The sequence below is a fragment of the Stomoxys calcitrans genome, chromosome 5 (assembly GCF_963082655.1).
Source record: "Stomoxys calcitrans chromosome 5, idStoCalc2.1, whole genome shotgun sequence".
NCBI lineage: Eukaryota > Metazoa > Arthropoda > Insecta > Diptera > Muscidae > Stomoxys > Stomoxys calcitrans.
In genome coordinates this window covers 6,954,906-6,979,891 of record NC_081556.1, presented here as the reverse complement: position 1 = coordinate 6,979,891, position 24,986 = coordinate 6,954,906, and the positions used below count along the sequence as shown (strand labels likewise).

Here is a 24,986-nt window from a genome sequence, read left to right as displayed (position 1 = left end):
CCGACCTATCGTCATAAAACCCCCCAAACGTTGAACGATGTAGGTTGATTGGTAACCATTTTAATATAAAGCAAACCGCAATGTCTATTTCTATTTCATTTTGCCATTCTTGTTTAAACCACTGTTCCAAATTTCCAAATTGGTTACGATTTATTCGATTTTTCAATTCGATTATTCGATTTTTTAGTCCACCAAATCGACTTCGACTTTTTTACGCAAAAATTCGATTAATCGTCGAAAGTCAGTCGGTCCCTAGAACAGAATTTTTTGCGAACATTTCCAATTTCAAGAAATAAACAAATATCCACCATGTAAATGAAGTGATGGCATAATAAAATAAAGCAAGTTTGAATAAAGTTATCCACAAGAAAATAAATAATTATTTACATGACGTAAAACATGCATGGGCGACATCATGAGTTTATTCAGTGCGTGGTTCTTGCCATAGGAACAGGCAATAAGAAAAGTAAAGAAAACACATAACGCCGCCGCGGTCAAAAGTCTCATCAGACAATACGCTGTGTCGAATAGTGATAATAATTGCACATTTTCTTTTTTTTTGTATTATGGCTGCCGCCGCACTGTCGTTTGTTGTTATATGATAACGAGGAAGAGGGCATAGCCATAATAAAACGCATCTAATTTTTGCACTGTTTTTCTGATGCGACTCGCTCGAGGTGTACGGTTTCGTTGACTGCTCAGTGTCAGTTGAAAGTGATACCGTGTATAAGTATATTTAATAATAATGCAAATGGTTTTAAATAAATGTTCTAGTAATGCGAGAAAACACAAGTGTCAAATAAAACAAAACTACATATATGTAATTACCAAACAGCCCTGCCTTCCCACAAAACACGCCCACCCACGCGCCATAACAACTTAGCCGAATGCCTCATATGTTTAAATTCGCAATAACAGTGAATAATGTTGAAGACCCCCACAATACAAGGCTGAAAAAGATAATAAGTAAGGGCCCAACTGACCGCTTAAAGGCGTCATTGAAGATGTGAAAGAAGAAAACCATTATGAAAAATAAAACAACCTTCCAAACTCAAAGTAATATAGGTGAAACTAGTGTTATTCAATAAGTCATTGATTGGCCATTGGCTTTGTGTCTTATGTTCTGTTACAAAATCCAACTTGCTATGTTACTATCATCGTTTGCTTTGTTCTGTGCACTAAATATTTGATTGGTGGTGTTTACCGTTCTTTGCATTTCTTAAGTACTTTTGACGTGGTATTTGCTCGTTGATCAACAACGACAACCCACCCCCACCCGCCAACATCCCTTGTCGTCAGCAGTTGTTGTTATTGAGTATCTTGTGTTCGTTGCGTGCCCGTTGCTACAGCCGTCATGTCCATATCAGAACATGGTACCGGCAATTCATCAATTAAAAGTGCAATACCACAATCGTCTGGTACCGGCAACTCGAATACCACTGCTGCTGGCTATGGTTCGGCGTCGTCGTCGTCGCAACCCTCATCATCCGGCCACTCTCAGCCAGCACAAAGATCGAAAAAACCCACAACAGGGCTGCCGGGAGCTGTTTCGCATATCTATTATAAACATGGTCTCTTTTTGTCAAGTTATCCCACATGTGCCACCAGCATTGCTATTGTGGCAATATTGCTATCATGGTGAGTAAAATATGGTTTTATGTTTTGTTTAGTTAATTCAATTGGAAATATTTTGTTTTAATTATAAATTTTTCCTTATATTTAAAGTTTCGGCTTTAGGAAATATTTTGATGGTTTCTTATAATCCTATACTTCGATTGATTTGAATCTTTAAGGAAGTTAATTTTAAAAAAGTGTGCAAAGTTCGGCCGGGCCCAATCTTACATACCCTCCATCAAGGATCGCATTTGTCAAGTTCTTTGGGTGACTTTTCAGTATATATATAAGAGTAACATCAAGTTATTGACCGATATGGTCCGTACGGGTCGTGGCTGTTAGAATTCATAGAAAAAATACCAACTCCAAAATTTTAGGCAAATCGTAAGAAGAATTGCGCCCTCCAGTGGCTCAGAGTGTCACATTGGGAGATCGGTTTATATAGCAGCTATATCAGGTTATCAATCGATTTAGACCATACTTTGCACAGTTGTTGGAAATCATACCAAAACGATATATATAAAATTTCAAACAAATTGGATAAGAATAGCGCCCTCTAGAAACTCAAGAAGTCTAATCGGGAGATCGTTTTATATGGCGCCTATATCAGGTTATGGGCTGATTTAGATCATACTTTGCACAGTTTTTAGAAGTCATTCCGCAACAATATGTGCAAAATTCTCAATTAAATCGAACAGGAATTGCGCCCTCTAGAAGGTAAAGAAGTGTAATCGGGAGATCGGTTTATAAGCTATATCAGGTTATGGACCGATTTGAAACATCCATAGAAAAGTTGTTGGAAAAGACACCAAAACTCCACGTGCAAAAAATAAAAAATAAGGATGTGGACTGATTTAGACAGTTGTTAAAAAGTCAAAATAAAACACTTCATGCAAAATGCCGGCCAAATCGTATAAGAATTGCGCCTCCTAGAGGCTTAAGAAAATCAGACCCAGGATCGGTTTATATAGCAGCTTTATCAAAAAATGCACCGACTCGTCCCATTTACAATCCCCCTCTACACTACTAAGAAGTATTTGTGCAAAAATTTTAAGCGACTAGCTTTACTACTTCGAAAGATATCGTGCTTTCGCCAGACAGGCGGACGGACGGACATGGCTAGATCGCCTTAACCTGTCATGATGATCAAGAATATATGTACTTTATGGGGTCAAAGACGCATATTTCGGGATGTTCGAGGTGGTACAAACGGAATGACGAAATGAGTATAACCCCATCCTATGGTGAAGGATATAAAAAATCACAGCAAAATTTTCTAAAACAGAGTTGATCAATTTTGCGGGCTTGTTTTTTGCCCATGCCATTATCAACGAAACAAAGGAAATGGTTTTCACTACATGCGACAACCAATTTTTATTACTAATCGTGAATACCTTTTCTAAGGCTTGAGTTCGACCTACATGAACTTCTTTTGCTTTCTTTTATATACATAAATATTTATTTTTACATTTGCATTCACGTTTTTTTTTTATTATTTTTGCTATGTATGTGAACGCCTCACTCAGTTCATTGTTGCTACTTAAGAAATTCACAATTAATTTATGTCAATTAAGTAAACAATGACAAACAAATGTCCCCATTGACTGCTATACTCAAAACTGTTCGTGTGCCAGTACACTTCATTATCTGAAAGTAACCTTATGACATTTCTCTTGATTTGATGAGTGATTTATTATTTGATGATGCATAAGAGGTTGTTGGATTTTTTTCTTTTATTTCGGTAGCAATTCCAAAGATGTAATATCAATAGATATAGACAAGAAAAAAAGAGAGAGATAAAAAAAAGCGGATAGGTCAGGTTATGCCAGCTTGAAAAGAGGGTGCAGATATTAATCCGCCCCTTGCCACTATGGACATACACCTAAGCCAGTAATCGGCTTGTTGTGCGCTCTAAAAACTATAAAGTAACCTCTAAAAAGAAAATTTTAAGTTAAGAATTCGGTGCTACTTACAAAATCCTTAATTGTTTTCAATACCCCTGGTTAATGTCTGGTATTGTGGCTCCACCTAAGTGCCGGTATCTGTTAGACGCAAAAACCGGACAATGACAAAGGAAATGCTCCAACGTCTCATCATCTTCCCCGCATGCCCTACACATGCTATTACTTGCCGCACCGATTTTACATAAGTGAGCTTGAAGTCCTATGTGTCCCGTTATGATAACAATAGCTATACTGACCTCCTTCTTGCTTCCTTTCAGTAATAGCCTCGTCTTCCCACGATCTGGATCCACCCATAGGATCTTCGCCGTGCTACCGATCGTTTCGCTGTTCCACAATGTTGCATGCGCATTCGTCGCCCACTCCCTTAGCTCGGACTGCGTCGACCCTAAAGGCTTCGGGTTAACCAAGTTTATTGACGGCGGTCCTCTTGCCTCCACCGCCAAATGGACTGCCCTTGCATTTCCCCTTACTCCGTTATGGCCCGGCACCCAAACGATGCGGATTTTGCCATCCTCAGAGAAGGCGTTAATCTCCTTTTTACACTGCAAGACTGTTCGTAACCTTACCGTCATGGTTGTTATTGCCCTTACTGTCGGTAAAGATGTTCACACTCGACGTCCTCGCGTTAGCATCACATCACTTCACGCATTCCGTGATCGCCCGGATCTCTGCCTGCAGGATCCTATTATGGTCAGGCAGTCTAAAACGGATCTCAGTCCCTGGGTTCGCAATGTACATTCCCAGGAAACCTCTTCCCTTCCTTCCAGGTTTCCTATCGTCGTCTCGACTATACCGCGATTGTATGAGCTGCATCCATCTTCAATCCATTCTTCCATCGCCTTAAGTCTCATAGCCGCAGTGGCTGCCTCACTCTTAATCTGTATGTCAATGGGTCGGATATCTAGATTAGTCTCCAGTGCCCTAGTGAGCGTGGTGCTCATCGCTCCGCCTATGCCAAGACAACATGTTCTCTGAACCTGTTGTATAGTCCTTATGTTGCCATTTTTCTCCATAGCAGTCCACTAAACTACTGAGGCGTAAGAAAGTATTGATCTAATCACGCTCCTGTAGAGCCAGTGGACTATACTCACCCGTCTACATAGTGCCCAACATCTGTGAACCTTCTCAGTACGCTCCTGAATTTAACACTTCCAATTCATTTTCCTGTCCAAGATCACACCTAAGTATTCGAACTTGTCAGATATCAAAATCGTCTTATTAAGGAAAAATTTCGTTTTCCTTTAGGAAGTTTTTCCATGTCGCTTTTATAGCGCTATTAACTTAGGTTGTCCGGGTCTAAATATGCTTCAAGAACTTCATTTTTGGGATAAGAATTACTCCTAAGTATCTATATTCTGCTACCACTTGTAGTTGCTCTGCATGAAAGAACCATTTCTCCTGTTGGGATATTCTTCCCCCGTTTCGGGAACTCCGTATTGATTATCAAGCTCCTTTTTTGCAATATTCTTCGAAGTTTAATATAATTTGTTCCAGGGTCTTTGTATCATCGGCTAAAATGATTATGTCATGTAAAGAAGAATTTTTATATTTATGCCTTCTATCTCCAAGCCTCATTCCAATGGATCAATTAAGTCATTTATATATAGCGAAAATAACGGAGGCGATAATAAGCACCCCTGTTGTTGAAGCAGTTTGTTATGTTCTATATTTCGTCAGCTTGATTCTGTTGAGTGTCAAGACCCAAGAACTCAGCGATTAAGATGGGGTGCGAGGGTCTGAGTCGAGTGGGTCTGGCTGGGCAGTTAAACAGGTGACGTGTATCGTGCATCTGCTGGAACGTAATTCATCTAGAACTACTATGGTTTGCGGGGGGAGGTCAATTTCTCTGTGCGATAACAGCCCATAAGGTATTGCTTAGACAGCATGTATTGTAGTTATGTCTTCGCACTGGTAGGATCTTTGTCTCCTGATAGAGGTGGTCCACCTGAGAACTGAGGAGACAGCCCCTCGGATTTCGGAGGGCGGCATTCTGACAGATCTGAATAATTTTCCACTGCGTGCCATAAAGTTAACGAGACCACACTGGCACTGCTTAACTTACCACAGACTGGCCAATTGCTTTGTACGTGGTCAACAAGATTTCTTTGTCTGCACCCCAAGTGCTGCCAGCAAGTGACTTGAGCATCTTGTTTCTGCTTTTGGCTTTATCGCAAATTGCTGTGGCATGTGGGAAGATTGTGTAAGAGCTGTCAAAAGTGACGCCAAAAATTTTGGGACACTTAATGGTCGGAATCATTCTCCATCGACCATCCCATTTGTGGAGCTGGTCTGACCCCAAAGAGATGACGGCTTGTCAGGATACGTCACTCAGGAGATCAGGGGATGGAATGGAGATGTCTGGCGAGCTGCTGCGCCTCCTAGTGGGGACATCCTTATTCACCGTGCAAAACGTGGACCCTTCAAACTGCTCTGTCAAAGATATGCCACGCTGGTCGTTACCTAGGGGCATTAAAGTCCCCTAGAACCAGACGATTATGGTCAGATAGTAACCCATTTATGTCGGGATTGTAAGCTTGGCCATTAATTGGGACACAGCTACCAACCGGCGGTATGTACACGTTGTATAGCTCTATCTCGGCAATACCGGACCTGACTGCTATCCCCATGCACTCCATGTAGGGGTAACTAGCACCAGGCGCAGGCGAGATGGGTCTATGTTACACGGAATGGTGTATCACGAAAGCCAATCCCCCACCTCCATTCCTTGAGCGAACCTTACGTAGCACATTGTATCCGTGACAACTGTGCAAGCTGTAGGTGTTGGTCAGCTTTGTCTCCTGGATCGCTGCAACCAATATGCTCTTCCGACTCATAAAATCCACAATCTCATTGATCTTGCCATGGAGACCGTTGCAGTTTATTTGCAAAAATGATACATTTCCCGGCACTGGCCTGGCAATATAGGGGCTGGGATGCTGCCGTTGCGTATATTGCCGCACGGGAGAGGGGTAACATAGTCCGACGACGAGGACGCAGAAGGCGACGACGGCGAAGCTTGTGACCCATTGCTGGCTATGTTCGCACAGAACCTTGCAACATATCCAGTAGGACTATACTCCCGCAGTGAAGTGAGGCCAGAGCAGGATGGGAAATGTACCCACTCCATGCACCGGTTAAACCTCACTGACACCGACCGATAGTGGAGACGGTTCCGGCAAACCGAACAGAACCAGGGTCCGAGGTTCTTTTCAATCCCGGCACGGACCAGAAGCGTGCGGAGATGGCACTACGGGATGTGCCTCTCCCATGACGAGAAAAGGCGAACACGTACACTGAGTCGGAAACCCTTGCCGATGAGGAGTTCCATCAGGTCAATCTGGTGCGTACAACCGGCTTCTGCGTTAAAATAGTCAGTTAGCTTTTCTCCAGCCCATACTGCTGATTGAGCGTTTTGATAGACAGCCTCTGCCATCTTTTCAAATTTGTAGGAAACGCCAATATGATTCAATTTAGAAATAAGTAGGCTTCTAGAAATTTTGTCAAAGGCCGCTCGAAAATCCACAAAAAAACGCATAAACTTTTTTCTTTTCCGCTAGCTTGATACTGACTATCGATGCTAGAAGAATGCATACCCAGTGATAACTCTATCGAACTACACCAAATCCTGTATAGGATCCAAGAAAAAAAAAACGCTTTTGACAGCCCTATACGTTCAACGGTATTTAAAGCCATGTCTATGTTTGGCATCCCTGCAAATTTTACATGACTGTGGAGGACTATATTTAGTGAAAAAAAACTCTACAACCAGTCAAAACTTTTATAGTGTGATCTCTTGGATAAGCTGCTGGAGAAGTTTGTCAGCCTTGTGTGACAATAGAACCCACGACCAGTTAAATGTATCGGTTACGTTTATTAAACGTCATTAAGTACCACGAGTCAATGGACATTATTGTTCAACTGTTTGTACTATTCTAAGAACGCTTTGCAGATAGTGCATTGCTGAATGAACTGAATTTAAAAATATTTGCGCGGGACTTATTTTCACGATTTAAGCACGTTTTAATTGAAAAGATTAAAAATGTTCAATTATTTTTACTATATAATATGCCTTGACGTATTAGGCGCGTCTTATAGTATTATCTCCTTTAAATGCGTAAATTTTGTTTTAATTGTATTTTTCAATGGTTCCTCTATTACATACGTGCATCTTTGTTATCAATAAACACCTTCAATCTTATAATACTGACGTACCTGGCATATTCATCTAACACAACATGTCGATGCCGGATAGTATGACGCTTTTAACCTCTATTAGATGGAGGCGTTAAACGTATTTGTATGCATATATTTGCTCACAATCAGAGTTCTATAAAAATACAAACAAATACTAAAATGTAAACAAAGTCAGGCTAGAATTTTTTCATAAAACCTGATTGGGAAAACATCTTTCAAATGAATACATGACGACTTGATCGAAACTTTTTGTCTTTTGTTTAGGACCAAGAATATTTAATTATTTAAATTATGGTTAATTTAATATTTTAAACCATTTAAATTCATGACGAGAAAGTAAACCCAACCATTTCAATTCCTAGCGATATCAAGTTTGAGACTTTAATTGAGTCATGCAAAGTACCTTATAATACGATTATTCAGTTCCCATTCGACTAATAAGATTGCGTAACTGTTGACAACTAAAGACAAAATTTCAATGAAATTTTCTCTAAAGACAAAATTTCAATGAAATTTTCTCTAAAGACAAAATTTCAATGAAATTTTCTCTAAAGACAAAATTTTAATGACATTTTCTCTAAAGACAAAATTTCAATGAAATTTTCTCTAAAGACAAAATTTCAATGAAATTTTCTCTAAAGACAAAATTTCAATGAAATTTTCTCTAAAGACAAAACTTCAATGAAATTTTCTCTAAAGACAAAATTTCAATGAAATTTTCTCTAAAGACAAAATTTCAATGAAATTTTCTCCAAAGACAAAATTTCAATGAAATTGAAATAAAGTGTTGAAGACAACAAGATGTTTATAGAGCTGGCAAGCCATCGGTAGCATTATCGATAATATTGATTGTTTAATGGCCCTTTGCCATACTTTACTTCCCATTTTATAACTTTACTAGCTGAACCAGGCCCACTCCGCTGCGCCTTCTTTTACTTTATATGGAACAAAATTTTCCTTTGAATATTTATTTTCGACAATTAAAGAGCTTTTAGTGAAATACCATGCTACGAAAATAATATATGTATGTATATCGCAAAAGCATAACAATATAAATTCCTTTATCTGAATCCCATATGATCTTTACTGGTCTATGAATTCGCTCGCAGGGTTTCGGGTCATTAACGTTTGGGTGTTAGATATACTCCATTAATATTTCAGCCCGATGTTGTCATGATGTCCGATTTAGGGATGTTTTCGGGGGTGAGGTTGTCCCATAGACTTTTGGCCCAGAAAAAAATATCACCATAGGTGCTCTTCTCTCACAATACCATTTATTTAAAGCCCATATTGCCATTGTTTTAAGGGGAGTTTATGGGATGAGGCATCCTCAAACATTTAACCCCAAAATTTTTACTCTTTGTGGGGTGTTTTGGGAAAGGGGCGGTGCCCCAAATACATGGTCCCACATTTGGATATCATATTCATATTCTACTCCCAAATACCTTTATTTGAGCTCCATATTGCGATGGTGAGTAAATAATTGTTGTTTGTGGAGTGTTTTAGGGAAGGGGTAGACCCCCAATACCTTTCATTTGAGCCCCACATTGACGTGGTTAGTAGATATGCCCGATTTAGGGGTGTTTTTGGGATGGGGTAGATCCCCATTACCTTTCATTTGGGGGAAGGGGTAGACCTCCAATACCTTTCATTTGAGCCCCACAATATGCCTGATTTAGGGGTGTTTTGGGGGTGGTCCCCCAAACACTAAACACAAATACGTCCTATATGGGTTGTGTTATGACAAGCCATACACACTTTTTCCCGAATATTGATATCAGATTCGTGCTTTACTCCCAAAGACCTTTCATTTGAGCCCATTATTGCTATTGTAGTAAATTTGTCCTCTTTGGGGGTTGTTTTTGGAAGGGGCTTGTACCACATTTGGATATCAGATTTGTATTCTACACTTAAATACCTTTTATTTGAGCCCCTTATTGTCATGATCAGTAAATAAGTCCTGTTTGGGGGTTGTTTTGCGAAGGGGTGCACCCCCAGAAACTTGGTCCTACATTTGGATACCAAATTCGTATTCTACTCGCAAATACCTCTCATTTGAGTCCCATATTGCCAAGGTCGGTAAATATGTCCGATTTAGGGGTGTTGGGGTGGGATGGTCCCCCAAACCCTTAGTCCGACAATTGAATACGTTTTCTACTCTTGAATATGTTTCATTTGAGTCCCATATTGTCATGATTGATCTATATATATATATTTGGTAGGTTTTGGAGGTGGGGCTGCCCCCCTAGGTACCCTATCCGAAATTTGGATACCTAATTTTTATTTTTAGGCGTCAGTCCCAGCCTAAAAGAATTTGTATCTGTAACCACTAAGGTGGGTCAATTTGTATGGACCACAAAAAACACACTGCTAATTTTTCAAAGAAATTATGGGTCTAAATCAAAATCGAGCTTTCGGTTTCGAAAGACAAAGTCCGTCCTATACTAATTTATCTTTTACGTCAAAACCAAACGGATGTTGTTGTAGCCACATTTGTATGTGGAGTTTGCGATTCTCGTCAAGCTCCAAAAGTGAGTAAACTCGTATCGGTCCATAAGACCGATCGCCGCGGAGCGTCAAAACATTTCTTATTTAAAGGCACCAATAATTCGACCTGTGAAATCGAACATCATAGGCACTTAGTATTTAAGCAGCCAGAGGGGAACAAACAAATAGTCTGTGGTACGAACGCTCGAAATCAAACTTAAATAGTCTATTGTCAATGGAAAAACACATCTGAGTATGGTTATATTATAACAGGACATAGAAAGTTAAATAAACATATGTCTCGTATTGGCGTTAGAAATGATGACATCTGTCGGTGGTGTCATGAGATCGACGCCTCGGAGGACAACTTACACTTTCTATGTCAATGCCCTGCTTTATGTCAAAATAGAAACAGGATACTGGGTTCTTTTTTCTTTCAGCCACTGAAAGAATTGAGAGGCGTTAATCCGTGTAGGATCAAGGCGTTTGCTTTTTCATCTGGGTTAAAGGACGGTTTACTTTGTGAAGTGAATTCATCGGAAGAAGGGGGAAGATGAGAAATCACAATGGGCCTTAATCTGGACATAGTTATCCCGTGCCGAGATAAAGCTAGGATACTAATATTGTCAACGCCGTTTTGTCTGGGAGTATGTGATCGGAACTGACGATTAAAAAAAGTTGAAAACCGAAAGCTTTTACACCCACAGTTTCTTAGGCAAAAGTCTGGAAGTCGTCGTTTTGTCAACAAAATTATTGGCCCACCCTAGTACACACCATACATCTTTTTGAAACTTATTTTCTTAAAGTTTTGCCATATCTTTCATTTATAGAAAGTTTGGATTACATTGAAATTAAAATTATTTACCGTAAAAAGTTGAATTCTAATTCAAAAATGTATTTTATTTTATTTCTAGTTATCCCCTCATAAACATCCCATTACCTGGAACCATACCAACAAAAATCGTTTTACCCTTCGAGGGTAAATATCCATTATTTGGTGAAGGTGATCGCTCCAATTATTCATTGGTTAAGAATATATTCAACGTCAATAATGTCTCATACGAACCGCATGTGCCGTGGTCTCAAAGTTTGCCATTTTTTTATGTGCAACAAATAACATTGCGCTCCAGTGTGCTACCCTGGACCGATGACATGCAATTAATGGATGCATTTCGGGCGCCTCTCTATGAAGTTTTTAGACTTTTGGAAATTGTTCGCAATCATGTATCGGCTGAAAAGTAAGTGAATGATGAATGAAAAGGAAGTGTGTGTTAAGCAAATGGTGATAACAAAACTTTCTCATAGTCCTCCCATACATATGTAAATATGTCCCTATATGTTTGTATTGGATGCTAAATTGTAGTGTTATTATTATTTGCGTTATATTAAATCACTTTCAATTGAGTGTAATCATTGGACAATTGTTACCGTTGAACACTAGCAATAACTACAATAGTAATAATGGTTTTGTACTGCATTGTTTGCTAAATTCACCATATAAACATACATACATATATCTATTTTTAGTTTTCGATATAATAACTTACTCTCTCGCTCTCTTCGCCTCATTCGCTCTCTCTCTCTCTGTTTTTTAGCCAACGCACTTTGGATAAGATTTGTTTGCGTGTGGATAATGTCAAGCGAACACAAAATGAACAAATTTTCCCGGAATACGATTGTCTAATGCTCTCGCCAGCCAATCTATGGGGACAAAGCTTTCAAAACTTTACCAACGATGCAAATATTTTGAACACCATTTTTCAATATCATGTAAGTGAACTTTGTATAATCATAATAGTTATTTGGACTATTGATATCAAAAACTCTAGAAAAAACAAGCATTGCGTGTTCTTGACTAATTTGGTAGGTTTGATTTTTCATTTTCATCACTAATCGATAAAACAATCGCTGTATGCATTTAAGGGATTCGCAATTTTTTGTGTTTTTTCTTTTTAATTTTTAAATAGTATTATTGTTAAGTAAAATGCAAAGGTGCCTGAATTGTTGAAATTATACAAATGCTTAGTGACTATGTTGCATTATTGCATAATATAAAAGTTTTATAGTTTAAAAACAATATTTTCTTATTAGCTCTCGAGAATAATGATTTCCTATGAACATTTGCAGCATATGTTCGTGTGTGGTTGTTATCGCTGAGTTGTTTGAGGGAGATACCAATCTTTTTAGTTAGCAACTAAAATGATGGAGGGCAATTAAATTCTTATTATATAGAAGCAGCAGCAGCAATGCCATTCCCATGTTTATTTTTTTTTTCTTTTATAAATAAATACAACGTATGCGAAGCGTTTGCTGCCAAACATGCCCATTATTAGAAGCATATGGGGGTTGTATACATGAAACGCATGAAAACTAACTCAAAAAAATTAAATGCGAAACGGTGAATTGTGTGTGTGTGTGTTTAATACATTTCCCCCCAAGGGATAAGGGTCTAGTGTAATGAAAGCATTAAACATCAAACCATAGAGACATACTTTCCCCTTGCAAGTAAATAGGATGGTCAAAGGAGGTATGTGTGTTTGTATGTACATTAAGGTGTTTCGAATATTTGCTGACGTAGCTAATATCAAAATCGTAATGTATGACGAATTCTTAAACGTTTTCCCATGAAATCATGGGTTCAAAATTAAACTTATGTATTATTGTTGTTGCCACATTTTCATGTGGGGGTAGCGATCCTCGTAATCGTTTTATTACCCTTCAATGCAGACTGCATCAGTAATTTTGCTAAGAATATTTCTCTCAAACACTGAACACTGGGTGCTCATAAATATATCTTTATACTCTTCGTCCTTGTTTTCTGTCGGAAACGGGCACAGATAAACCTGTTATAAATGAATAGGGCATTTTTGCGGATTGTGGCTAGTCTCTTTTCCACCGGGGTAAATCTGAAGGAGTTTCAGTCTACGACTAACCAAAAATCCACAGCCAAAATCAGTCTTGTATCATGGTAGCTATAGTATACGGCGTCGGTCTATATGGCAGCTATATGCAAATATGGTCCGATCTGGACGATGTTCGTCACAAAGATGCAGAGGTCTACCAAAATGCACTTTTTAAAGTTTCATCAAAATCGGATGAAAAATGCTGCTTTTATGGGCTCAATACTCTTTATGGGAAGATCGGTCTATATGGCAGCTATATCCAAATATGTTCCGATCTGGACCATATTTGACGGGAATGGGTAGGCGTCAACCAGAACACACTATGCCAAATTTCAAAGTCATAACAACACTATGTGCAAAATTTCAGCTAAATCGGACATAAATTTCGGCTTCCAGGAGCTTAAGAAGTCAAATCGGGAAATCGGTTTATATGGGAGCTATATCAGGTTATAGACCGATTTATACCATGCTAAGCACAGTTATTGGATGTCATAATGTCTATGTGCTAAATTTCAGCCATATCGGACAAAAATTGCGGCTTCCAGGGGCTAAAGAAGTCAAATCGGGAGCTCGGTTTATATGGGAGCTATATCCAAATCTTAAACAATATGGCCCATTTGGAATCCTCAACTACCTACATCAATATAAAGTATCTGTGCAAAATTTTAAGCGGCTATTTGTTCGCGTTCGACCGCTATCGTGATTTCGACAGCCGGACGGAGAGCCATGGCTAGTTCGACTCAGAATGTCGAGACGATCAAGAATATATATACTTTATAATCTAGGACATATCAATATTTCGAGGTGTTACCTCCATCCTATGGTGGTGGGTATAAAAACCCCTATGCAGGCCAAAAATTAGTTGTCATGTGAATATTCGTAGAGCCGTGATGAAACTTTCACACAATTGCATATTACATCGAACTCTGCGTGGAAATATACTCAGATACTCATATAAGAAAAAAATCTTATATTCGTATGTATCTGTATAAGAAACAAGTTTCTTATAAGCAATAATTTTTTAAAGGAAAAAAGCGCATATAAGAAAAGTTGGAATTTGTTGGACTTTCCCAGCCTTCAATTACCAAACTCAAAATTTTGTTCGCTCTCACTCATTCTCACACCCCTTTCTGCTAAAAAAAAACGTACGCGAATGAGTTTCAGTAAAAATTTGTGCATGTTCGCCTATGAACACTCCGCATGTCCGCCTATGACGCTGAACGCCTGGGTTCGAATCCTGACGAGATCATCAGAAAAAAAATTTCAACGGTGGTTTTCCCCTCCTAATGCTGTGAACATTTGTGAGATTCTATGCCATGTAAAACTTCTTTCTTTCTTTCGCACTGCGGCACGCCGTTCGTACTCGGCTATATGTGAGAAGTTTGCCCCTGTTCCTTAGTGGAATGTTCATGGGCAAAATTTGCAATTTGCTTGTACACTCTTAGTACAATTTACCAAAAGAAATGTTGGTGGTGACACATATAATGGGGTAATCAAATTGTTTTTTGCTTGTAAACATTGCTTTTTTGAGGTCAAAATCAACGTTAAGGGAGTTTTTTATTATCGTTCTCTCAGAGTAATTTAATTTTGTACGAGGAAGTTTTACTGGCACACCGCCCAAACCCCAAGAGGGTGTTAGAAGGCATATAATGCGAGCCGATTGTTTCATGATCCGTTGCACGCTTCCACCCGCTCCAACCTGGGAACAGACGCTGCTGATGGCGATTGGTTGTTCAAAGGCACGTTTATCAAGTGAATGTCAGATGTACTGGATAGACTTGCAGTACTTTTTTGCGCTGGATAGTTATCGATATTGATAATACCTGGTTTACACATTACTTAAATAAAAGGGGCCCACTTTCAAAAGACAAGCTTTTTGTGGTCCAAACCAGTCTAATTTATGTGTTACCTACTGGGTAGCTGATCTTCCTATTCAAAATTGAATAAGTACGTTAGATTTAACACCTACATTTGCATTGAATTATAAAAGTGTGGATTTAATGACCGTAACTATAATTGCCCATATTTACTTTCTTTCGTTAGCAAGTTTTGAAAACATTTACTCACTTAAGTCACAAATAAATGGTATAAGTATTGCCATTTGTGAAAATAAGATACATACTACCTATGCGCTATTAAAAATGGGATATTAAAAAATTATTTCAGTTTCTCAAAGCTTTTCGCCATCCTAGTGAAAGGAGGATGATACCATAGAGAATTTTTAAATAAATTCTACTTGGTTATTTATGTGTTCCGAAACAATCGTATTAAAAAACTATATTAATCTGGAAATATTCAAAAAATATCTTTACTGTAATTGTTTTTGTGTGTAACAAAATAGCTAAATTACTCTAATCACTATGTCATGGGGTTATATTTTTTGTTACGTTGTTTGTCCATACAGAAACATTTATTAATTTGCTTAATCGAAGCTGAGAATATTTCTTTCATACGCCCCTTGCTTGCCTGCTTAGTAGTAAACTTTTCCGTTGCCAAACTCTAATCTCTTATTTATAACTAAAAACAAATGGTAAATGTTTATGGCATTATCACTAGCAGAAAAGAAAAAAAAAAGAAATCACATTTTTAAAGATTACTGAGGTGGGGAAACACTCGTTTTCTTTTTTTTAATTTAAAAATAACAAAAACACACATATATTGGCCCTGACATTGAATGCTAAACGACTTAGGTCCATTTCTCCAGAGTTCGGTTATAAAGAAAACTAAAGTCAGCCACCAACGATTTTATATATAAAAAAATCTATTTATTTAAGAGCTTTATAAAGTTGTTGACCGAATCGAACCATACTTGATAAGGAAGCTGGAGATCTTAACCGAACACCACATGACATACGAAACCCCTAAGCCTAAGGGGGGATCCGGATCATGACAAGAAAGCAGGAAGGACGTCAGTATGACTTTCGGTATCATTACGGGTCACAAAGGACTACAATCACACGTAAGCAGAATAGGTGTGGCAAGTGACAGCGTGTGTAGGACATCTTTAACCGCCCCCGCCACTTTGTTGCAGATACGATACCAGACTTGAGCCATCTTTAGGGCTTGAAATGGGGAGTAATTAGAGATTTTGTGAGTAGCGCGGAACTTCAAGGTGGCAATTCCCCTTCCTTTTTAATTAACTTTCCGATATAAACTTTCAATACATCTGCGTTCTACTTTTGTCCCGTATTTCATAATGGATATGAAAACTGGAGGTCTTAACCGAACACCACATGACATACGAAACCCCTAAGAGGGGGGATCCGGATCATGACAACACGATGCTATTAATGAAGGAAAGTGGGAAGGAGGTCAGTATGGCTTTCGGTATCATTATGGGTCACAAAGGACTACAGTCACATTTATGCTGAATAGGTGTGGCAAGTGACAGCGTGTGTAGGGCATCTTTAACCGTCCTCGCCACTTTGTTTCAGTACCATACCAGACTTGAGCCATCTTTTGGGCTTGAAATGGATAGTAATTAGGGATTTTGTGAGTAGCGCGGAATTCCAGGGCGCAAAATCCCCTTCCTTTTTAATTAACTTTCCGATATAAACTTTCAATACATCTGCGTTCTACTTTTGTCCCGTTTTTCATAATGTATGCGGTTTTTCCTGAACTTTCGAAAAGCTGAATTCCCAGTATTATTAAAGGATATTGTCATCTAAAAGTTTATTTCATAGTGCAAAATTTTGATAAACTGATTCATCGTTATGACTCAGAATTTTTAATATTTTATCAGAAATGCTAACAAAAACTCATTTCAAGTGAAAAACAAAAAAAAAAAAGTGAGCACACTAAAAAAACCCAAACATGTTTACCCCTCAGGTGTGGAGTATTGACTAAAACCAAATGTTATTCCATTAAATGCATAGACTGCTATTTGGGCTACGCTATCCAAACGCAACAGATGGGCTCTCCGTTTTTTTTTTAATCATTTAATCAACCTAATGGAGCCCCCATGTCTGTTTTATCTGTATGCTTTCAGTTCAACGGAAATTGATTTTCGCCAGTAGAATGATAATAGGCATGGGGTAATTATTTTATTGCCTTTTAATTTCTATATGTACATACATACATGCACACTTTTGTGTACATTAGTAAGTAGTGAGTGTGTAAGCTTTGTTATACACCTGAATTATTCAATATTTATCTTCGTCTATATAGGGCTTTGTTTTTACTTCGAGTCACCTTTCTCGTTTCGTCTTCGTCTTTGTTGACTAACAACCATATTTTCTTTTGAATAACTATTCTAAACAAAAATGTAAACATTTGACCTATTTGTTGTTGGACCTAATGGTGATTTGTTTTATTTTATGTTCGCCTTAGAATTGGCAAAACCTGCGACCGACATAGCGACGATGATGATGATGATGTGGAGATTTGATTGTTGTTGTTATTAAAACGTTTTATTTCTATTCTTGACCAAGCAATACAACAAAAATAAACAAATATTTGCATTAGAGAAACACCAACGTCAATATGTGTGAAAATTCTATACATACTTATATCTACACATGTTCGTACATACTAGATATGTATGTATGTATATAAGTTGATGCATGCATATGTACATATTTTTATGCATAGTGAATTTTTGAAAATTAAAACGTTTGGCTTTCGACGTTTTAGCACCAAATATATCTATAGCCTGGAAAATTGTTTGCAGTAGTATACATTATGTCATTTTAAACGAAATCTTTTTAGGACTAGCTATTATTGACTTTCGGAAATACTATCATAGACTAACCAGGTGTGGTTTGTTGTGATAATGCGAGAAAATTGTACTCGTATCAATGAGCATGGTGCCATTCAATTTTAGCAAAATGATAAGGAAGGGACGTTGCACACTGGGTGCTTTTTTTCACGCAGGGGTTTACCCTATGAATGCAGTGCATTGCGTTGGCGAATAGAAATTAAGAATTGGATTAGAGGATTTTGAATGAGTGGGTGGGAAAAACATTAGTCTGTAGTCGATTCCATATATTAACGGTTCGGGCCAAATAAGAATTCTGTCTGCAATGCATTGTCCGGTTCGCTAGCCAAACGGGTGTGAGCCCCTGGAAAGTCTAGTATTTCTTCTAGTATTTCTTTTGAAAGTGGTATAGATGTTAAGAAGATGAGAAGTAATGAAATTATTCTTACACCGTTTAAGGAAGCCTAAGTACTTGAATGCTTCTTTCGACATTTCGAGTCTTCCGTACATTAAAATTTACTCGATTCATTTGACCCCACTCAGAAATGGCTAGCAAATCCTGGCAGAGTGGAACCTGTCTACTTGGGTGGAGACAGCGCATTTCATTCATTTTCAGAAAGTGCAAAATATCTGGGTGTTTCACTGGACAGGAAATTGAACTTCAAATCCAACATTTTGGAAAGGGCATGAAAGGCCACTCTTGCCCTATACACCTGCAAGAGAGAAAAAGGTTGGGGTTTTAGACCGCGTGTCATGCATTGGTTATATATTGCAGTTGTCAGACCTATAATGCTATATTGTGTTGTGGTCTGGTGGACGGCGCTTCAAAAGTCCACCTACTGCTCAATACTTAACCCGATCCAAAGGATGGCTTGTTTGTGCATCATAGCCGCACTGAGGACGACATCATCTGATGCACTGAATTTAATGCTACATCTTATGCCTCTGGACATTGTGGCTACCCAAATTGCAGCGTCCACTGCCGTGAGGTTAAGGGAGCTTTCTCATTGGTCATGTGGCGGCTACGGACACTGTGTTATCTTTGATACAATATCCTATGTTCCAGGCAGTGTGGATTACACCCTACCTGAGCTGCTTTTTGATAAAAATTACTGTACCACTATTCCTGATAGAACCGATTGGAACTACGATATCCCTGGTAACAGAAGTTACATAGACTTCTATACGGATGTTTCCAAACTAAACGACCCGGTGGACTTTGGGGTGTACTCTAAAGATCTAGAACTGGTCATTTCGAAGAAGTTACCCGACCACTGCAGTGTGTATCAAGCAGAGATCTTTGCAATTAAGGAAGTGGTGGAATGGCTAAAATACAATGTCATTACGACTATTGGCATAAATGTTCTCAGACAGCCATTAAATCCCTGAAGAACGTATTTCTGAACACAAAAACCGCCCTCCACTGTCGAAGATCTCTCAACGAAATGGCTGAACAGTTCAAAATTCACCTGTTCTGGGTGCCGGGCAGATATCCCAGGGAATTCTAAAGCAGACGAGCTTGCGAGACTAGGAACTACCTTACACATTCCAGGGAAATTGGAATCTGTGGGTATGCCTCTAGCGACATGTAAGCTAAGTTTTCAGGTCCAGGCCCGAAGGACAACGAATGATAGATGGTCGCAAAGAGGGGGCTGCGAACATTCCAAAACTATATGGCTAGACTTGAAAAGGTCTACTGCTTTGCTGTCATCGGCTAGAACAGACGTCTCAGTCATTGCGTCCGTCACGATAGGTCACTGTCTAATCGAGAAATATGCTGACAGACTGAAGGTTGCCAGCAACGACTTTTGCAGCAACTGTGAAAACATCGAAGAAGAAGAGACTATAGAATACCTTCTGTGTGTGTCCCGCACTAGCATTTAGAAGGAGTTCCACTTTAGGTTCTCATTTCTTTGAGAACTGATTAAGTGGATGTGAACATTCTCAAGTTATTGGGCTTGTTAAAGCGATCTGGATGGAGCGGTAGGAGCTAGAAGACATCTTCCTCCTTCTCTTCCTGTGGTATCACAATGGACGAAAACGTCAAAGTGAGTCTTATGGCAGACTGCCACTTAAACCTAACCTAACCTTGTGTCATCTCGAAACGCTCAAACATCTCATAAAAGCATATATTCTTGATCGCCATTACATCGATCAATCAGACAAACGGACGTCTGTGGAAAGCATGCTTACTTACGAACGAATAAAGCTGGCACCTTGAAATATAGCGATTTATCCTGTTTGGTCCAAAGAGGTTGCAACTAGTTTACAATGTCATATGGTTCCCATATTATCCGTATTACCGGTTTGGCTTCTTGAGCTTCTAGGAGGCACATATATTTTCCGATTTGGCCCAAATTATAGATGAAGAACTATTTGTGTTATGTTTGCCTATTGCGGCTGCTTATTGAATTTTGGTATTTCTTTACATTATTTGTCTCCCAAAAGAGAGAGAGAGAGTCGAGATATATGAGAATAAATATCGATTTTGTGTGTTCTAATATCCATGCCAAGTATGCTCCGAATCGGTCCTAATCTAATATAACTCCCATATAAATCGGTCTGCTAATACGATATAGCTTTAATTTTCTTCTATACACATGCTCATATATTTAGCAATTTTTTCTTTCTTTACAGAATCTTCAAAAATCCAAGGTATCCACCTCTGAAATGCTATTTGGCCTTCCAATGCAAGATACCGGATTTAAGCGATATCCCCTGCGAGCTCGCTCCCGCATAATACAGTATGCCCTGACATTGATAATCAAACAGAATGATCGTGAATACATAGAGTCGTTGAAGGAAAAACTACTGAAATACTATCCTCCGCCTCAAATTGGTGGGGGCAATGTGGACTCAGCACAGCAACAGGCTGCAGAGAAAACTTCCATCACCTACATTTTCTATCCTGGAGAATTTAAAATGTGGGAATTTCTGCCGCTCTCCATAGCGTTTGTATTACTCTTTACCTACGTGTATTTCTCGGTGCGCAAAATCGATGTCATACGTTCGCGTTTCCTTTTGGCCCTGTGTGCAGCAGTTACCATTTTGGGTAGTCTGGTGATGTCATTGGGTTTATGTTTCTTCTTTGGCCTAACCATAAGTCTGCAGTCTAAAGATATTTTTCCATATTTGGTCATACTCTTGGGTCTGGAAAACTGTTTGGTCATTACGCGTAGTGTGGTATCAACCGATGAAACGTTTGATGTGAAAATAAGGGTAGCTCAAGCGCTGAGCAAGGAAGGCTGGCACATTTCAAAGACTCTGCTGACGGAAATTACAATACTAACCATAGGCTTGGCCACCTTTGTGCCTGTTATACAAGAGTTTTGCGTATTTGCAATTGTGGGTTTGTTGTCGGATTATATGTTGCAAATGATGTTGTTCTCCACCATATTGGCCATGAACATTAAGAGGCCGGAATATTCAACAGAGGCAAAACATTTGCCAAAAATGATGCTCTCATTTACGGGCAATTCTTCGTCTGGCAATACAAACCATGCCTCTGGATTTGCTGGCAATGGACGCCCTGATTTCAGATTCTTCGGCAACTCCCCATCGCCAACAGGCAACAATGCTGGGGGATTTTCCCAAACACCTTTTGGGGCTGGGATTTTTCATCGCTCGCAGTCGCATCCTAAATTGGCATTTGGAGATTTTGGAGTGCTTAATGGTGGCCAGGATATGAAGAGATCATCGATTGCTTTGGGTTCTAACAGTCAGCCGGATATACCAAAACGCTTGAAGATTGTGAATTTCTGGGCCCGCACACGTTTCTTTCAACGAGCCTTCATGGTATGGATGAGTGTCTGGATATGTTCCATTGTCTACAACTCGGGCTATTTGGAAAATCTTTTTGTGGTGGACAGCAATCGTACTGTGGGTTTGGGCAGTTATGAAATTCAACGCAATTGGATGGTTGGTCGTGGGGCGGTATCGAGTTTTTTCTCCAACGTGCATTCAGCCATTAATGCTGGCGGGGCCACCAATCAAGATGGTGAGCATAATCCTTATGGTGGCAACAGTGTTTTTGGGAACGGCTATAATGCTGGTCAGGAAGGTGAGAAAAAAAATCTCTAAGCCCACTATGCAATGCACAAAAAACTAATTTCCTAATTTTTTCTTTGTAGGCTCTCCCATGGAAACACAAATTAATGAGACAGAAGCAGAGCTTAGACGTCTACTATACCCAGATTTTGAAATCAATTATTTCCTCTCTAATTTTCACTGGTCAACAATAATGAAGCAGTACAATGTCTCACTGAAGGGTCGTTATGTTACCATATTGCCGACCATTAAACTTTCGCATGCCATAAATCCGGAAAAGGCAGTTCGTGGCCGTAATCCAAATGAAAAGGTGGTGCAAAATTTCCAATGGAAGGCCTTGGCAGCGGCTTTGGATCCTTTAGATTTCAGTGATGATGAGAATCGTGAATCGCCCATTTTTATGCCAGGTGGCACTCCCCTTTTTCCCAAGAGTCCCATGGAGATATTCTTTGCAATAACCCTTTGCTGTATAAGCGTTTTTGTGTTATGCTACACCATGGTAGTGTTCTATCGTTGTATATGCACTCGTAACTATGCCGAATGGCGCTCAAGTTGGAATGAATCCTCGGACTTTACACACAAAACGGAACAAATACTTGAAGGTGTACCCACCCAGATTGCAGGACATAAACATCGCATAGAATGTCTAGTCTCTGATGGTTCCAACATCATAAGCTGTTGTTTAAAAGGCCAAATAAAAGTGTGGGACGCGCGAAGTGGAGAGAACATTACAACCATCAACAGGGGTGACATGCAGGTGACCACACATCGCGAAGATGGCGAGGTGGTGGTGAGAAAATTGAACTCATCCCCTGTATGGTGTTTGGATTACTTTGATAACCTAATTGCCGTTGGTTGTGCTAATGGGCGCATTGAGTTATGGGAAATGCCATCTGGTACTTTGAAGGTAGGTAGCAAAGAGTGTCCTTTAACTTGCCACATATTTAAGGCTTATAAATTTTGCTCACACCAGTGCACTTATCACGAAGATTCCAAACGTAATCAAGGTATTACGCATATAAATTTGAATAGTGATCGTGTAATTGTGGCCCGTCTCTGTGGGCGTTTGGACTTTTATCGTTTGGAAACCTATTACAAGGGCAAACAGATTGATTGGGGCTTTACTTCGGCATACCGCAGAAGTAAGTTGCAATTTGTTGATATTGAATGATGTTTCTAAATGTATTTTTGTGTGTTAGCCCATGTTCGAACAAATTCCACTGGCAGCATTGGCCTAATGCACCATCAGCAGCATCAACAGGCCCATCAGCGAAATGAAAGAACAACCAATGAGGAGATGAAATGCATACTGCGAGGAGTGCGCTTGGCTCATCAGCAACCCATTACATGTATGGAGGTGGTAAATGAGATGGTATTTACGGGTAGCCAAGATCATACCCTCAAGGTTAGTTTGAAATGGTGTTGTTCTCAATAACGTAAAACTCATGCACTTGTTATCGCCTCTACCTCTAGGTGTACAGCTTAAATAACACCGACATAGAATATACCCTACACGGTCATTGTGGTCCAATAACGTGCCTCTTTGTGGACCGTTGGCAGCCGGGCACAGGTGGCTCAGGTTCCCAGGATGGTATGCTATGTGTTTGGGATCTATTTACAGGTGCCTGCATGTACAATATACAGGCCCACGATGGAGCTGTCAGTTGTTTGGCCTGTGCGCCCAGTTATGTTATATCGCTGGGTACAGATGAGCGCATTTGTGTATGGGAACGATTTCAGGGCAATTTGCTGACCACAATAAACATCTCAAATGCTTATTCAAGTCTCTTAATGCTGACACCATCACTGCTAGTCACCAGCAAGATGGGTAAGTGATGGCAAAGTTAAAAAAGGTGACAAATGTGATTATATGCTGTGTTTTTCAGGATCTCTAATAGTTTGGGATGTTCGCACTGGCGAACCAGCGAGAGAAGTCAAATTGGACTTTTCCAACCTACATTTATGCCCCAAGATTATGATGTTAGCCTATGATTCTGTGGTCTGTGACTATGGCAATGAGATACGGGTGGTACGATTTCCTATAGTTGCGGATAAGTCTAATTAAGTAACTAAGTCACCCATCCATAAATCACTCCAAAAGCATTACTTCTTCCTCACACGTGTACACTTTTCTACTACAACGTTTGACCTTTGAACTGAATTAAAAGCTAATTTACCTACACACATACAAAATGTGTAGTAGTAGCAGCTGTCCAATAGAGTTAGTTATTGTATAGTTAAGATTTTTGTAGTCATATCATGATACGTTAGGTTCTAACGCAAGGCACTCACACACACACACACACATCATTTTCTCCCACTTCCTATCTCTCTCTCTATCATACATATTTGCACAGCCTTTAGCTTTACTATATGAAATAGTTATAAAGAGCCTTATATTGTTTAACAATATATTGTTATGTTTAATGAATTTTATATTAATAATAACGATTAATCAACTTTTCTTTTGTTTATTGTCTGGAGGTAATTTTTAAGAGATTTTAGACTTGCTTAACACTATGATTAGTTTTTTTCTATATAAGACCATACCCTACTATTTAAGTTTTTATTGCCAGATTTTAAAAACAAAGAAAAAACAAAAAATCTATGCTTCTTTACCAAACGCTAAGAAACAAAAATTGTTGTCTTTGCAAAACTTTTGTTTGTTTTCCTTTATAAAAGAACCAGTGATTAGAATATTTCATACAAAAATTCGATTTTCTTTTTGTTAGCTTTAATGTATGTTGTATGTTTAAGTTTTTCCTGGTCATATTTTCATAATAACTACAAATATATATATATATAAATTATTGTTTTATTTATTTTTGTATTTACACACATAATTCTCATTTGTTTAATTTATAACTCATGACTGTTTGCAACATTGATTTCATGCTTGTCTTTTTTTAACCATTTTGTGTTAAGGTTTTCACTAGCAAACAACAAAACAAAAACGCTAAGGGAGTTTATAAAGTTAGCTTAAAGTAAGGTAATATGTATGTAAGTTACATATTTATATTTTGAACACAAAAGACGTATATAAATATTTAAATAAAACCTTATATTTTTAATAATCTTCAA

At 38.8% G+C, this 24,986-nt stretch overlaps 1 protein-coding gene across 1 annotated transcript; it reads left to right on the top strand.

Annotated features, from left to right (window-relative positions):
• The first annotated feature begins 245 nt into the window (after positions 1-245).
• LOC106095375 (sterol regulatory element-binding protein cleavage-activating protein) lies at positions 246-24,061 on the top strand. The gene is made up of 9 exons (XM_013262611.2): positions 246-1,638; positions 11,174-11,497; positions 11,855-12,029; positions 20,496-21,918; positions 21,989-22,812; positions 22,879-23,047; positions 23,105-23,310; positions 23,379-23,733; positions 23,792-24,061. The coding sequence occupies exons 1-9, from the start codon at positions 1,355-1,357 to the stop codon at positions 23,968-23,970; spliced, it is 3,939 nt and encodes a 1,312-aa protein (XP_013118065.2). The 5' UTR covers positions 246-1,354; the 3' UTR covers positions 23,971-24,061.
• Positions 24,062-24,986: the final 925 nt, after the last annotated feature.

Bases quoted from the DNA above. Each gene is read 5' to 3' on its own strand.
- LOC106095375 (XM_013262611.2), top strand. From the start codon at position 1,355: ATGTCCATATCAGAACATGGTACCGGCAATTCATCAATTAAAAGTGCA. The intron at 11,498-11,854 runs GTAAGTGAATGA...TCTGTTTTTTAG, and splicing joins AATCATGTATCGGCTGAAAA to CCAACGCACTTTGGATAAGA. The intron at 12,030-20,495 runs GTAAGTGAACTT...CTTTCTTTACAG, and splicing joins ACACCATTTTTCAATATCAT to AATCTTCAAAAATCCAAGGT.